The 15,229-nt window shown below is 42.0% G+C and overlaps 1 protein-coding gene across 1 annotated transcript in view; it reads left to right on the top strand.

Moving 5' to 3' along the window:
- The window catches only part of SNX8 (sorting nexin 8), a 179,744-nt gene that overhangs the window by 54,502 nt on the left and 110,013 nt on the right, over nucleotides 1-15,229 (top strand). The window contains exon 2 of the mRNA XM_069209940.1: nucleotides 11,795-11,968. Within this exon, the coding sequence (XP_069066041.1) occupies nucleotides 11,798-11,968 (171 nt within the window). The 5' untranslated portion in view covers nucleotides 11,795-11,797. The remainder of the gene's footprint in view (nucleotides 1-11,794; nucleotides 11,969-15,229) is intronic.

Genomic DNA, 15,229 nt, shown 5'->3' with positions numbered 1-15,229 from the left:
CATTCTCCCTAGTTCTGACAGAATTCCCTGTACCTTTTAATTGATCCCACTCTATGGCTTAGAAATTCTCATGAAAGTTAATCTTGCGCATTTTGGCGTACCATAGGGTGACAGGTGGAATTACATCTGTTTTCCTGTTCACCAGGATCAGTGGCCATGCTACTCGAGTAGCTATAAAGAAAAACTGAATTAGCCCAATGGAAGCATTATCTGAAGAGATCAGAATACCCAATAACTCCCCTAGGGCATTAGAAGAGATTATTCGCCTCATCCTTGCCCCGATGAAGAAAAAAATTGGATCCAGAAGAAATATAACCTGGGACAAGTAAACATGATGTGAAGCCAATCACCAACCTCATACCCACATCTGAAACATGCTGATGACTTCCTCCACCTGCCTGCATCTTTTTGATCTTATCCAGCGTATAATATCGCATCCATTTTGATACAAACGCCATTCTTTTGAAATTGACCGCCTGAATGGCTCAGGCACTGAGCTTATTGTAATAACACCATTAAGCAACAGCTATTTTGCATCCTGTAGTGGAGGCAAATTTTCTCACAAAACCAGGTAGCAAATTCACACCCAAGTTCTGGAGTAGTATTCTATACCAATTTCCCACTCCAAATAAGGAGACCATAAGGAAGCCCAGCTGATTTTCTTGGACAGTTTGTTTGTATTAACCATGTAGCTAAAACAGAAATATTTAATTTGGGTGTGCAACTTGGAGGAGTTGTTCCTTATTAATACCTTCCATTAGATAAATTAATTATTGCAGTAAAAAATTGTGTTCCTCTGAAAACCGGGTTTGCCCAGTGGCTACATGTAGCCCGACCAAGCTGAAGTCTAACCCGGCACAGAAGGAAAGATTCAATTGTGGGTGTAGACGGGGGGAGTTTATATTCTTCCCAGATCAGGTAGAAACGATTTAAGACAGTGGTTCCGAGCATGTGGTTCGGGGAACGCTGGGAGTCTGCAAAGACTCCTTGGGAGGTCCGAGACTGCTCAGAAAATTAATGTTAACATATTAATTCAGTCCATATAAATCAAGTGGCTAAATGTACAATTTAAAACATACTGTAAATGTCAAGGAATTTGAAATGGGAGGTTAAAACTTAAATTAGTATCCTCAGATTGATTCATGGGAGCAGCGCAAGTGCAGAGGCATGGCTTCAGTTGAATTTAGAAAGGCTCCAACTTTCCTATTCAGTTTGTTTTATAACATATATTTGTTTATAAATTAAGTAAAATGGCTTATAATTTGCGTCTTTGTTTGATGAATGATTGTTTTTGTACTTTTTTGTGTAGTGTTTTGCTGTTCAAGTCAGCAATGTTTAGGCCGGGATCCCCAGATTCCAATAATGATTCAGTGGGGGTCCCTGGGATGCAGTAATGATAAAGTGGGGGTCCACAGAAGTCAGAAGGTTGAGAACCACTGATCTAAGAGAATTTAGAAGAATCTTATACCTGTTCTCTTTGGTAGTCTAGGGATCTTCAACAAGGAAAAATAATCTATGCCAGAAGCATTTAGCATGATATTCAAATAAAAATTATTATCACTTGCAATGCTTTTAGGTGCGCGCAACAACCAGTCTACCAGAGCCGCTTGACAGTAAGTCTTAAGTCGCAGGAGTGCTAGCCTGCCCTGTTCGTGGTCTAATTGGAAAACCTGAAATGTAAGCTGCAGTTTCTTCCTATGGGAGATAAAGCCACGAATTTCTGCATCAATGGCATTAAAAAAGAATTGTGTAATTTTGATCATTACTTTAGTAAAAACAAAACAGGTGTAATGCATTCATTTTTATCAGCGAGACCCAGCCTATGATCGTAAGGGGGTGATTTAATAAACATTGAACTTTAGAAAAGGTGGACACATAATTAAGAGTGTACAGATCTTCAAATTTTGATGTGATCTTAACTTCGAAATATCGAATAATGTGCTCTGTATGGTAGCCCGCCCACATTGTGATGGGAAGAGCATCAGGGGATCTGTTCCATAACAAATCTTCAGACTTCTGCTGATTGAGCTTGTAGCTGCCTATTGATTTAAATTCATTCATTTTAAAGAAGGTGGGTTGAATTTTGGATTAATCTGCTGTTAAATACAGGACCATATCGCCAGCATATAATTTGAGCTTCGGTGCTCCAAATACGGGGGGCAAATACTTTGATCCTGACAAATGGCAGAAGCTAGTGGTTCAATAAAAAGGTCAAAATGGTTGGGATACATTGGACACCTTTGTAAAGTGCACCGTCTGATAACAATCTCCCCAGCTGACATATTATTAATATTTATATTGGCTTTTACATCCAAATATAACTTTTATAACAGCTGTGTGAAGCTGGGTAGAAAGGCAAATTTGTCGAGAATTACTAATAAAACTTCCCATTCAACACGATCGAAAGCTTTTTCCCCATCCAACCTTATCACTGCTGCCTTGACCTTCTGGTTTGAATAAGAATCTATAGTTTGGACCAAAACAATTGTGGTTGAAGCAGTATTCAGAGCCGGGAGAAGACCATTCTGATCCACGTGTAATGGATTGAGCTACCAAAGATAACCTATTGGCAATGATCTTGGTAAACAATTTGCAATCACTGTTGAGGACACGTATACCATCCTTGCCACAAGCTTTGGTATTGGGCATAGATTTTACTACCTGTTGGACTTTGGCCAAGGTTACAGGAGTAGACATGATTTTAAATCGGTCATCCGAAAGTTTTGGCAAGTCAATAACATCTGGCCAATTTTTAAGAGCCACGGAGGGACGGGCTAAGAGATTCAGAATATAATCTGGATTAATGACCTCAAAACACCTCAATGACTACATGGGGCTGGGGTACTACCTTGTCAGTCAGTGGATCACAAATCATTTTAATAGCATTGGCATTGGCTATACGTTTGACAGGCCAAGCAAGAAACTTACCCATGTACTCATTTTCCTCATATCTTTTCTGGAGGTATGAAATATGATAAATTATTTCTTTGGCAGTAAAAAAAAAACATGCTCCTTAGTAGCTGCATACAGGGCAGCCTGGGGTCATCCATCTGCCTTTGCTCAGCCTGAAAAGAAATAACCTAACCTCTTAAAAAAAAAAAAAAAAAAAAAAACCTTCAGGGTATCTCATACTGTAAAGTCGGAAGTGGGACCCACATTAAGATTTAAACATTCCTCCAGTATTTGGCGCATCTGTTCAACCCAGCAATCGTTTGTGAGCAGTGCTTTATTAAAAATCCATCTAGGTATCTGAAATGGTGGGACCATAAAATTGATCTCTAAGGAAATGACTGAATGGTTTGAGAATGGATTGGTTAGCATAACAAAGTTCACCAATCGAATTGAGTGGGACAGTAAGAAAACAAAAAAATCTATACGAGAGAATGAACTATATAGTTTAGAATGACCTATGCATTGTTGCTCCAGGGGATGTTCAACCCTCCAAGAGTCTATTGGGGAGAAATCTTACATTTGAATATGTGGGGCCTTAATAAATTTAGGTAGGTTTTGCTGTTTGTTCATGCGAGATGAATCAAGAGAAGTATTCTGAAGTAGATTAAAATCCCCCCCTCATTACTAAGTGACCCGTAGCCTGTTTCAACATACTATGACGATATTGCAGATCCAAGGGAGAGTCTACAATGGGCCCACAGTAGCTTAGAAAGTTGATTAATTGATTTTGAATTCTAGCTTTAACCCTCAACCATCGAGCGCCTAGATATTTAATGATCTGAGTATTTCACATTGGAATGTTTTTGTGATCAATATTGCAACCCCGCGTATTGAGGCCTGAGATGAAGCAAAGAAGTAATGCTGGATGTAAGCTGGCATTCAGGGTAGGCGGGCCTTGTCCTTCAAATGTTTCTCTTGTAAAAATATCACATTTGCGTCTTAATGATCTGAACCAGACTAATATACCCCAGCATTTTGTTCCATTACTATCACATTGCAAGAGACAGTTCTCATCCTTCTAGGTGACATCCCTTAAAAATAATCTTACATCAATCAAAAAAATCAGCTGCGTTGTTTTTCCCCTATTTTAACATTAACTAGCTTGAAAACACCCAACCCGTGCCGCCATACCCTTTGCCTCCTCCCGCCCCACCTTCTCCTACCCCCCCTGGTGGCCCTCCACCCATGCGGCTGCCACCCATTAGAACCATCCCTGTCTCAGATGCTCACCTGGGGGCTGCCCAACCCCACCACCTTCCCTCCCTTAACAGTGTGCTTTGGAGTGGCACACATAACCTGACCTGCCCAGAAGACCATTGTCTGTCCTAGTCCCTTAATTCAAAAATAGGAAGGGTTCAAATAATCTGAGCAGTTATAACATTATTGTACTCATTGCATAATGGTGCAGTACAATTTAAGTTAGGTGGTAAAGTATTTTATGCTCTAACAGTTCGGTCATTTTGTTTATGCATTTGCGTGGGACTGTTGTAAAAGTTCATGCTCTTGTTTTACTGATCCAAGTATATGAAATTGTCCACTAAGTTGCATCTTGAGCTTTGATTGCTGTGTTATGTCTGCTTGAATACCTCGTTTTTTAAACAGTTCAGTCATAGCTTTGAACTCTTGGCGACGGTGTGCGGGCGCAGCTGAGATAGCTGAAAAGATAGTAATTTGGAAGTTGCCCAGAGTCTGAAGTCCTTTTTGTCTGACAGAATGCTCTCTTTTGTGCAGAAATCTCCAAAATTTACAAGAAAAGTGCGAGTTATACCTAGCATTCATAGGCTGGGTGAAAGGAACCTGATGGGTCCGCATAATAAACAATTCATCTGACTTAGGTTGAGCTTCAGGAAACACGTGTTGCTGAATCGGATCTGAAATCAATTTAATTAGATCCTGTCCACGTTCATTTCCTTTAGGAATCCGAGTAAATCGTAAATTTAAACGTCTAGATCTGTTCCATGTATCCTCGACTTTGTGCTGGGTATCCAGTATCTTCCGTTCGAATTTGCTAATGTGGGATTCAGCAGTGTTCCAGATGCCCTCTAACGCGGATAGGTGCTCTGCTCAGCTTTTGAGTTTGTCGAATATTAAGTTGAAGGAAACTGTTGTTGATTTGCCCCAACTGGATCTATACCTCTTTGTGGGCTTTCTGTTGTCCACGTTCTATCTCTCAAACTTCCCTTAAAATCACTTGGAGCATGATGTGGAGGATAGCAGATAATGTAGGTGTTCCAGGAATTTCTTAAAGCTCACTGGCTGATAATACCATCCGTGTTGCCTTCTTTGGCATTTGTTCAGACTGAACAGGACAGACTGGTGGAACTTGCATAGTGAATCCCTCCTGCTGACTTGTAGGGGGATCGAAAAGGTCGATCCTGAATTCCTCCCTCATCTTCATTAATGGAGGAGTTAGTTTTATTCTCCCCAGCCATTGTCTTCTGAGAAATGATGCCAAATAGAGGATATGCGGGTTTCTCAGAAATTCTAGGTGTTAAAGAGCTCCTTGAATTGTTAGGGGAATCTCAGCAGCCCGCCCACCGCTGCCGCTCCTGGAGGAGGTTCCTATGGTGAGGAGCATGACTGGAACTTCCACTTGCCCCCGTGGCAATATTTACGATTTTCTTTAGATTTACACCTATAGGGTTTCATCAACAACCAAAGACGTGTAATTTTGTGCATATTGTAGATTAAAGTATATGATCTTCTCCCAAAGCGTAGAGTAGCGTTGGGATGGATAGGGCCACAGGCTCCAAGCAAGGTCTTATGGGTTAACAATTTGCTGGAATGGAGAGTCACTGAGCAACAACATATGAGGCCCTCTCGTATTGATGACTTGGGGGTTGGTTTTAGAATCTTTCAATGAGCACGGTGATATGGTTGCAGGCTGGGACCAAGAGGACCCAGAATAGTGAGGAGATACAACCTCGATTTATGTAAGAGAGTTGACACTGCTGAGTGAGATTTGTTTGGATTTGTGGTAGCCATAATTTGCTTACTGTTTTGGCAGCTGTGTTGATTCTTCCTATCTGACAGACTGGCTGTTTGCGCCCCTAAGTTTTGTATTATGATACTGGCACCTGTTATCATGCACTCCATGTTGTGTTGATATATGAAAATGCATAAATACATTTTTTTTGTTTAAAAAAAAAAAAAAAAAAAAAAAAAATGTATATGATCTATAAATGTATGCTTTTTGTTAATTAGTTATTTTTATTCTGTACATTTTGTTGTAATTAATGTTGCAGCATGCCCACATTTTTTCTGTGTGGATGGGGGCAAGAACAAATTTTATCCTTGCTGTTTTCACAACAGCTCCCTTGCACTTTACGTAACCCAAATCATTTGTCGTTACCATGCAATTAGAAGGAGCTGGGCACAGGCCCAGTAGAAGCATTACAGAACAAGCACTGGCAAAGGTAGGCGGTCTGGCTTTAAACTGCTAATGAGTGCAAAGACACACATGCAGAAATGCTGTTTGTATGCGTTAGCACACAAAAGCCAGACCCCTTGCCTTTGCCAGTAAAGTACGTGTATGGGTTCAAGATTGCCTCTTAAATTTCTTGTGATCCGCAGGCAAGGCCTAAAATTCTTGTAGGTTCTACTCAGTAGTTCAATCTTCTGTAATCTGTGTGGTTGGATACATTTCAATTCTCTAATTGTCACAGTTGTTAAATGTTGGACTTCACCATTAACAAGGTGATTCTGAAGAATCAACAAATGCTGCACTACCTTTGCATGGCTCTTGACATTTAAAGTGAGCAAGCTTGAAGTAACTAGAGAGAAGGTGGCATCAGCAGCAGAAGGGGAGCCAAAGTGTAAATTTGCAGTTCTGTGGTTGGGTTTTCTACTTGAAATTGTATCAGGAAGTACCTCAAGATAGCAGTCACCTGCCCGCAAGGTTACAGTTTTTGTTGTTGCCCTTGAAAGACTTCCGGGATATCACTTCCTGATGTACAAACATTAAGATACAAGTAAGGCGGGCATTATAGAGTCAGGCCTGTGTTTAACCCCTTCACTACCAGGCCTTTTTTTGTGGCTATTTGGGGCAGTTTGCGCTTAGGCCCTCATAACTTTTTGTCCACGTAAGCTACCCACGCCAAATTTGCGCCCTTTTATTTACAGCATCCTAGGGATTATACAGGGAGCCAGAGTTTGTGGGTTCCCCTGAAGGAGACCAAGAAATTAGCCAAAATACAGAAAGAAAAAAAAATGGGGTAAATGGGCTGTAGAAGAAGGCTTGTGGTTTTTTCTCTGAAAATGGCACCAACAAAGGGTTTGCGGTGCTAAAATCACCAGATGCCAAGCTTTCAGGAACAGGCAGACTTGAATCAGAAAAACACATTTTTAAACACAATTTTGGCATTTTACTGGGACATACCCTATTTTTACTATTTGTGTGCTTTTAGCCTCCTTCCAGTTAGTGACAGAAATGGGTGTGAATCTATATTGAAATTGAGGTGAAAAAAGCTGCCATTTTTCTTCACGTTTTACTCTGTAACTTTTTACTGCGATGTCAGATTTTTTAAAGCAATATACAGTTATGTCTGCTGGACTCTTCTGGTTGTGGGGATATATAGGGCTTGTATGTACCCAAAGCCAATAAATGAGCTGCACCTTGCAGTGGGTTTTCATTCTGTACCAGGTATACAGCAATTCATTTGGTGAAATATAAAAAATAAAAAATAGGTATCAAGAAAACCTTTGTAGTTCCAAAATGGGCACAAGATAAGGTGTTGAGAAGCAGTGGTTATTTGCACATCTCTGAATTCTGGGGTCCCCATACTAGCATGTGAATTACAGGGCATTTCTCAAATAGACATCTTTTTTACACACTGTCTCACATTTGGAAGGAAAACATGTAGAGAAACACAAGGAGCAACAACACTTGTTCTGCTATTCTGTGTTCCCCCAAGTCTCCTGATAAAAACGGTACCTCACTTGTGTGGGTAGGCCTAGTGCCCGCGACAGGAAATGCCCCAAAACACACCATGGACACATCACATTCTCCCAAAGAAAATAGACCTGTTTTTTGCAAAGTGCCTAGCTAGGGATTTTGGCCTCTATCTCAGCCGTCACCTAGGGAAACCAACTACACCTACACATTTTTTAACACTAGACACCTAGGGGAATCCACGATGGGGTGACTTGTGAGGCTCTCACCAGGTTCTGTTACCCAGAATCCTTTGCAAACCTCAACATTTGGCCCAAAAACACTTTTTCCTCACATTTCGGTGACAGAAAGTTGTGGAATCGGAGAGGAGCCACAAATTTCCTTCCACCCAGTGCACCTCCAAGTCCCCCGATAAAAATGGTACGTCACTTGTGTGGGTAGGCCTAGTGCCAGTGACAGGAAATACCCCAAAACACAACATGGAACATCACATTTCCCAAAGAAAACTGACGTGTTTTTTGGAAAGTGGCTAGCTGTGGATTTTGGCCTCTGGCTCAAACGGCACCTAGGAAAACCTACCAAACCGTTGCATTTCTTAACACTAGACTCCTAGGGGAATCCAGAATGGGGTGACTTGTGGGGCTCGCAACAGGTTCTGTTACCCAGAATCCTTTGTAAACCTCAAAATTTTGCCCAAAAAACATGTTTTCCTCACATCTTGTTGACAAAGTTCTGGAATCTGAGAGGAGCCACAAATTTCCTTCTATCCAGCATTCCCCCAAGTCTCCCAATAAAAATGGTACCTCAGTTGTGTGGATAGGCCTAGTGCCCGCGAAAGGGAATGCCCCAAACCCCACTGTGTGGACACATCAAAAAATCAAATACTAAACTACCTGTTTTTGCCGGGGTGGGTCCTGCGTTTGTGGTCCTGGGCTCAGCAGCCATATAGGGAAACCTACCAAACCCCAAAATTTCTGAAAACTAGATACCCGAGGGAGTCTAGGGAGGTGTGACTTGCGTGGAGCCCTCAATGTTTTCTTACCCAGAATCCTCAAAAAACCTCAAATTTAGCTAAAAAAAAAATCAAATGTTTCCTACATTTGTATGTGGGATAACCACACTGGGACAAATTTCCCACCACTCAACATTCCCCTCAGTTTCCCGGTAAAAATGATACCTCGCTTGTGTAGGTGGGCCAAGTGCCTGTGACAGGGAAGATCCAAAAACATGTCAGAATTGAGGGGGAACCAAAACGGGTCCAAACAAGCATTTTGAAAAAAATACATTTTCAGGCTGTTAAGTGTGGCAGAATTATTATCCGTATAGATGAAACGATGCTGGGTGGTAGGAAGTTTTTGGATTTCTGCAGATTCCTGAAGCTTCCATCACAAAAATGTGGGTAAAATGTGTGATTTCCAGCAAAGTTGGAGGTTTGCAGGGCACTGTTGGTAAGAAAATGGTGTGGAGTGCATGTGAAGCACACCTCCCTGGAATCACCCAGATAATTAGTTTTCAGATGTGTCTAGGTCTTGTGGATTTTTCTACAAGGCAGCGTCCCAAAGTCCAAAAAGTGCAGCCCTCACCATTCCAAGTGGGACAATTTGGAGAATTAGCCAACCTCTCATGGCCCAAATGTAAAATCAGACTTTAAAATTATCAAATGCCCTCTTGCTTGCCATGTGATAAGATGTTTTAGTGTGTGGGGGAGAGCCCTCAGTTGGGGTGGGGGCATAACCAGACCCATACTGGTTGGTAGCCACCACCCCAATATATATATTCTTTTTAATTCCCTGGCATCTAGTAGGCTTTCTCCCCCCGGGTTGTGGATCGGGGGTAATTGCCCCATGGGCAGAACAACTTTGGCCCCATTTATTTGGGGTGGGGGTATACCTTGGGGGCAGATGGGCCTTCCAACAGTAATGTGCCCCCATCGGGCGCGACCCTTACCCAAGGGGCTGCCCCCAAACAAAACACACACACGCACACCAATCCCTGGTGCCTAAGTGGTTTGTGTCCCCCAAGGGCAGATTGGCCTAATAGAAATAGGCCAATCTGCCCCCAAGGGGAGCAGAAATTACCTAAAATAAATGTGCCCCTCAGGGGAACGACCCTTGCCTAAATTGACGCAAAAAAATAAAAATCCCTGGTGTCTATTGGTTTCTGCCCCCCTTGGGGGCAGATTGGCCTGATAAAAATTGGCCAGGCAGAAATGGCCTAAAGACAATTTTCCCCCCAGGGGAGCGACCCTTGCCTAAGAGGCCGCTCCCCATATATAAAAAATATAAATCTTTTTTTTTAAAATCCCTGGTGTCGAAGGTTTTCTGCCCCCCACCCCTGGGGGAAGATCGACCTAATTACAATAGGGGATTGGCTTAATAAAAATAGGCCGATCTGCCCCCAAGAGGGGCAGAAATGGCCTACAACAAATTTGCCCCCACAGGGGAGCGACCCTTGACTAAGGGGTCTTCCCCTTACGTGAAACTGACAAAAAAGAAATGGCCTAAAATTATATTTCCCCCCTGGGAAGCGGCCCTTGGCCTTTCCTTTCCTTTGATGCCTCTCTTGGCCCCTCCCCGTGATCGGAGGAGAAATGCTTTTCCTCCGATCCGCACTGGAAGCATAGCTTCCATTGCAGAGGGGTAGGACTCTGATGAGGTCAGCGGCCTGACATCATCCAACGCCGCAGGGGGAGCTAGGGGGGTTGGGGGTGGAAGGGGAAGATATTCCACTTCCATCCCTTTCCCCGAGGGGGTGCGAGGCTCCGGGGGGAGCGCTAGCGCTTCCCCTGAGGGCCCCTACTTGGATGTAATGGGTACGTCCTGGGCACCCGAGTGGTGCTGCCCAGGACGCAACAGTTACGTCCAAGGCACCTGAGGGGTTAAGTCCTGTCAGAGGCTTAATAAAATGCTTGCTGCAGTGAGCACAAAAATAAAAATTGATCGCTATGGGTTTAGCTTGCAAGAGTGGTCGAAATGATTGAAGTAGACAAAAAGTTAGATAATTCTGCCTATTTTCTGATGTATATTAGTCCCTTAAGTATTACAAGGGAGGCACTTTTATGAGGCAGAATGATATACCAGACGTCCAATACAACGATGTGGGAGATGTTTACTTCCATGAATCCCACTGTGTACTTTTTTATTTGAAGGGTAGTGACAGAAGTTCTGTTATGTTTTTTAGGTCTGTCATTAGCCAAGACTTCTTGATTTTACTTAAATTATAGGTTTAATATATTGACATAGAGGGGCTATGAACCAGCTCTCTTCATCTATTGATCTGCGGCTGTGTCCTTCACATTTTTCTGTCTGGCTTCACCGGGGTGACCACATTCTTCCCTTTTACAGTGGCCACATCCACACAAAGTACCTCCCATAATTATCACAACTTCTGTGGAAAGTGTGCTTTATGAGGCCACAAAATTTGCTTTATGCCCATGCTTATTTTTAATAATTATTAATAACGATAAGTGTCCGGGAGCGCCTCCAAATTAAAGATTTGCAAAAACCATAAGAAAATACAAAACGCATCAACAAATCCAAAAGCTTAGTTTCCAATTCCAGTTCTGTTATCTTTGCTTATTTTGTTTCTGGAGTCGAAATGTTATTTTTTTGACTGACGTCTATGCTGTTTGTACAGAGCCTACTACCTTAATAAAAGTATTTAAAAGAATCGTGCTTTCTTGCGCTTAAAGAATACTTTTTTGCTTCTCTTCTTTTTCTGCTATGGGTCCTAACCTTTGGTGGTTACACTAGGGTAGCTGAAGAAGCTTGCTGGATTTACATTTTTCATTCTTTATGCTTAAATAAGACAACTACAAAGCACTGCATTTTTAATTATAAATACAATTTAAGGACAGCTGTAGGCTAAGGTTACATTAATTTACTGTGAGGATGGATTTATGTTCTAAACATTTTTGAAACCTTAAACTTTCCGGGTTATTTGACATTGTAGATAATGGAGCAGAGTGACGAAGGACCGCTTAGAATGCAAGTCTCTCAAGACAACCCACTGATGCTCCCTCATACACTGCAGCAGCTGGTTGGACAGGACACTGTCAAAGTAGAGTTGGTTCCTGAGAAAAAAGGCATGTTCATCAAGCATGTAGAATATGAGGTCTCCAGCCAGGTAAGCATGTTTTTAATACACCACATCTCATTGTTTTAATACACAATAAACAGCACAGTGTTTTATATATGACCTTGTCCATGCACTTACACATTGTGAAATTGTGTGCCCTGCTGGAGCTCGGTCATCCTTCAACATTTTCAGAGTGGGTTGGCAAGATTGTTGTGTGTGTACCTGATGACACATTTATTTCCTCCATATTCCTTGATGCTAATGAGGCCAATGACGGGCCTGTTGTATCGGTTTTTCCAATATGCAGCACTTATCTGTTTCTGCATTTCACAGTGCAAGGCTTGACACATCTGCCAATCTCCAGTTCTTGGCACTTGTTGGTTGTATGAGGCCCAGGCCCCCAAAAGTTAATTGATATCTGCAATGTCCTAGGTCTTTAAACAGGTTCTTGAGCATCATCTAAGGAGTTCATTTTTTTTTTTTTACATCCCAGTGATGTTGACAGCATTTGTGCCACCCTCTCCTAGAAACACTGAGTCATCCTTCAGCTCCACTCCACATGAAATTAGGCTTCTTCAGTCTTGTGGCATCTGAAACACATGGTGGAATGTGTCTCGTCTTATTTTCTAGTCTTGCCCTGATACAGTATACCCAGTGTAAGTAGTTGTACAATGTCTCTCAGAAATGGCATTCTTTCTTGGGGCCATCAACAGCGTCCTCCATTCTCAGTTTCCCTACATCTTTCTCTCAAATCTAAGTGTTGGGAATGAGTGAGGGGTATCACGTGATCTATATTTTCTGATTATCATGTGGCCTTTCAACCAAGTATTTTTTTTAATGTAAATAAAACAAGACGTAAAAATGTTGAGAAACCCCCTGTAGACACCTTTTGTGCTAGACGGTTTATTGTGGGTGAAAGCTGAAAATGGTGTCTACGGTAGTAATGATATCATTCTGTGAAACTAATTTAAAGCTAGATCTGTGGGATACAATACCATTCACGTCCAATTTAAGGTGTGTTGACTTCCTTAATTCAATAGAAGTAACCAGATGGCACCTCTTTGTGCTTGTTGTGATAACAATGTAGTTCGCTTTGTCCATCTCTTTCTCACTCTCCCAGCCCTCTCTGTCCCTCTCCTTATCTCAATCGCTTTCTTTTTCACGCTTTCTCTTTTTCTCTCATTCATTGCTTTATTCGGCTCCCTCTCTCCCCTCCTTTCTACCCTTCTTAATCTTGCTCCAGCTTTTTCTTTCTCTCTTTCGTGCTGTTGTGCCCTCCCTTTATTTCCTTTGTTGTCACTAGTAACAGTGGCATCCTTGTATGTTGAGTTACCCTTTTAGGTCAGGCATTTCTATAGACTCTGATATAGTGGGCTTGGTTAAGACCAAGCAGTGACCATGAGTGTGATTGGGTGGGGTGTTTGACTAGCAAGTTATTAGTGAGTATGCGTGTTAAACACAGTAAAGTGGGGATGGATCAAAGCTCTCACTGACGATCCAGCAATGGGAGCCCTCCTTGGTGGACCAGAAATGTAGTGTTCATTGCAACAGACGGCTGACCAATCATTTTTTTTTTAACAACTTTATTGCAACATTATTGCATTTTATAGTTACCGGAGATCTGCATTTTGGATTTAGAACAATGTGACATATAATAGGGTAATGATATATAAAGTAAACAGTATCCATGTGTTTTGCAAACATAACATTGAACCTGCTAACTTACCCACCGTCCGACCCTGGACTGACATGCTTAATCAGCTGTTCTATAACCATGGGGCGGACTAGGCCTGCATAATATTATGAATAGGCAGTTATCTGTCTCGTCACAATGAACAATTTGTTAGTATGTAAGCTTACAAACCGTAGATAAGCAAAAAATGACACCTGGAGTCCAGATCCGCGGGAAAGCCAGTGTAACATAAGTACAAGCAGTATGAAACATAACGGATGTTAGTAGGAGAAATGGCTCCTCTGTACATTGGTCCCACGATAACCCTTTAAACACCATCCTTGTCGCTGTCCTGTGGGGAACATTTCTGTAACATTATGTCCCATTGCATCGCTATTGGTCGTTTACGTAACCCTTTGTACTCCTTGCGGCGGATGGCAGCACTTTTCACCAGCGCCCACTGCTTTATCTCATCCCTCCATTGTTGTATCAACAGGAGCTTGGGGGATTTCCAATGGCGCATAAGTAACCTCTTGGCCAGCAGAAGTGCCATTTCTGCAAACTGGGAAGTCACGTATGTTGATTTGGCTCTAGGATATAAACCCAGTATGCAGTGTGCTAACGTTTGCCACTGAGTCCCACCTGTTACAGTTATCAATGTTGTCCTAACGTCATCCCGATAAGATCATAGTAGTGGACAAGACCACAGCATCTGTATTAGATCCGCACTTGGCAGATGGCACCGTGGGCAGGAGGCTGAGACCGATGGGAATATCCGAATCAATCTCTATGGTGTGAGGTAGGCCTTATGGAGTGTTGAAAATTGAATACATTTGAAGCGTGAGTTTCGGGAAATTTGTTTTGAATATTTTAGGAGGAAGGCACATTCTCCGACTGTAAGTGTCCTCTGTATATCGAGTTCCCATCTATTCCTTAGGGAGGCCAAAGAAATCCCTACATGTTTCCTAAGTTCCTTATATAGCCATTTAATTAATCATCGTTCTTGCCCAACAGTGTGTATTGCCTGCAACAGTTTGTGCGTTTCAGGCATGTGTCCGTCTGGGGCCCAGTGTCGAGGTACATAGTTAATAATACTAGCATGTGTTAAGAACAGGGTATTTGGAAGTCCATGCAGGTGTGTAAATTCTTGGTGGGTCATCAACACTCCCTCTGGAAACTGCTCCAATCAAATTCATAGGAAAACTGCTCTGCAGGAAATTGAAATTAGTGAGAAACTTTTGTATTTTGTGTTCTTTTTAGATCAATTTGCATAGTCTAATATTTTTTTTGGTTTTGTAGCTCATACATTGCACCACATCCCTTAACTGAAAACTATTTGTATTATATTGAACTGTCTGTCATCCAAAACCCGCAAGGGTATCAGTTCTGCTGCATCTCCCGAACATTCAGAGAATATAATATTGTCTTTGATATAGTGTAGTAATCTTCCCAGCCCTGTCATGGGACTGAATGTCCCTGCTAGGCATCTAAAGAGCCATCATGCTAATGGTCGATAATGACCGCAAATTGTTGATAGATTGGCTATTTTATATTGAATTGATAATATTAGACCACTCCAAACTAATTTTATTGCTTTTTCCCAGCCAGTTTCCAAATCGGGGTTGGCAGGTGATCTG

Source organism: Pleurodeles waltl, chromosome 10 (genome assembly GCF_031143425.1).
Source record: "Pleurodeles waltl isolate 20211129_DDA chromosome 10, aPleWal1.hap1.20221129, whole genome shotgun sequence".
In the NCBI taxonomy this organism is placed as follows: Eukaryota; Metazoa; Chordata; class Amphibia; order Caudata; family Salamandridae; genus Pleurodeles; species Pleurodeles waltl.
The sequence above is the reverse complement of the archived record's forward strand: the minus strand, read 5'-3'. Positions and strand labels throughout refer to the sequence as shown.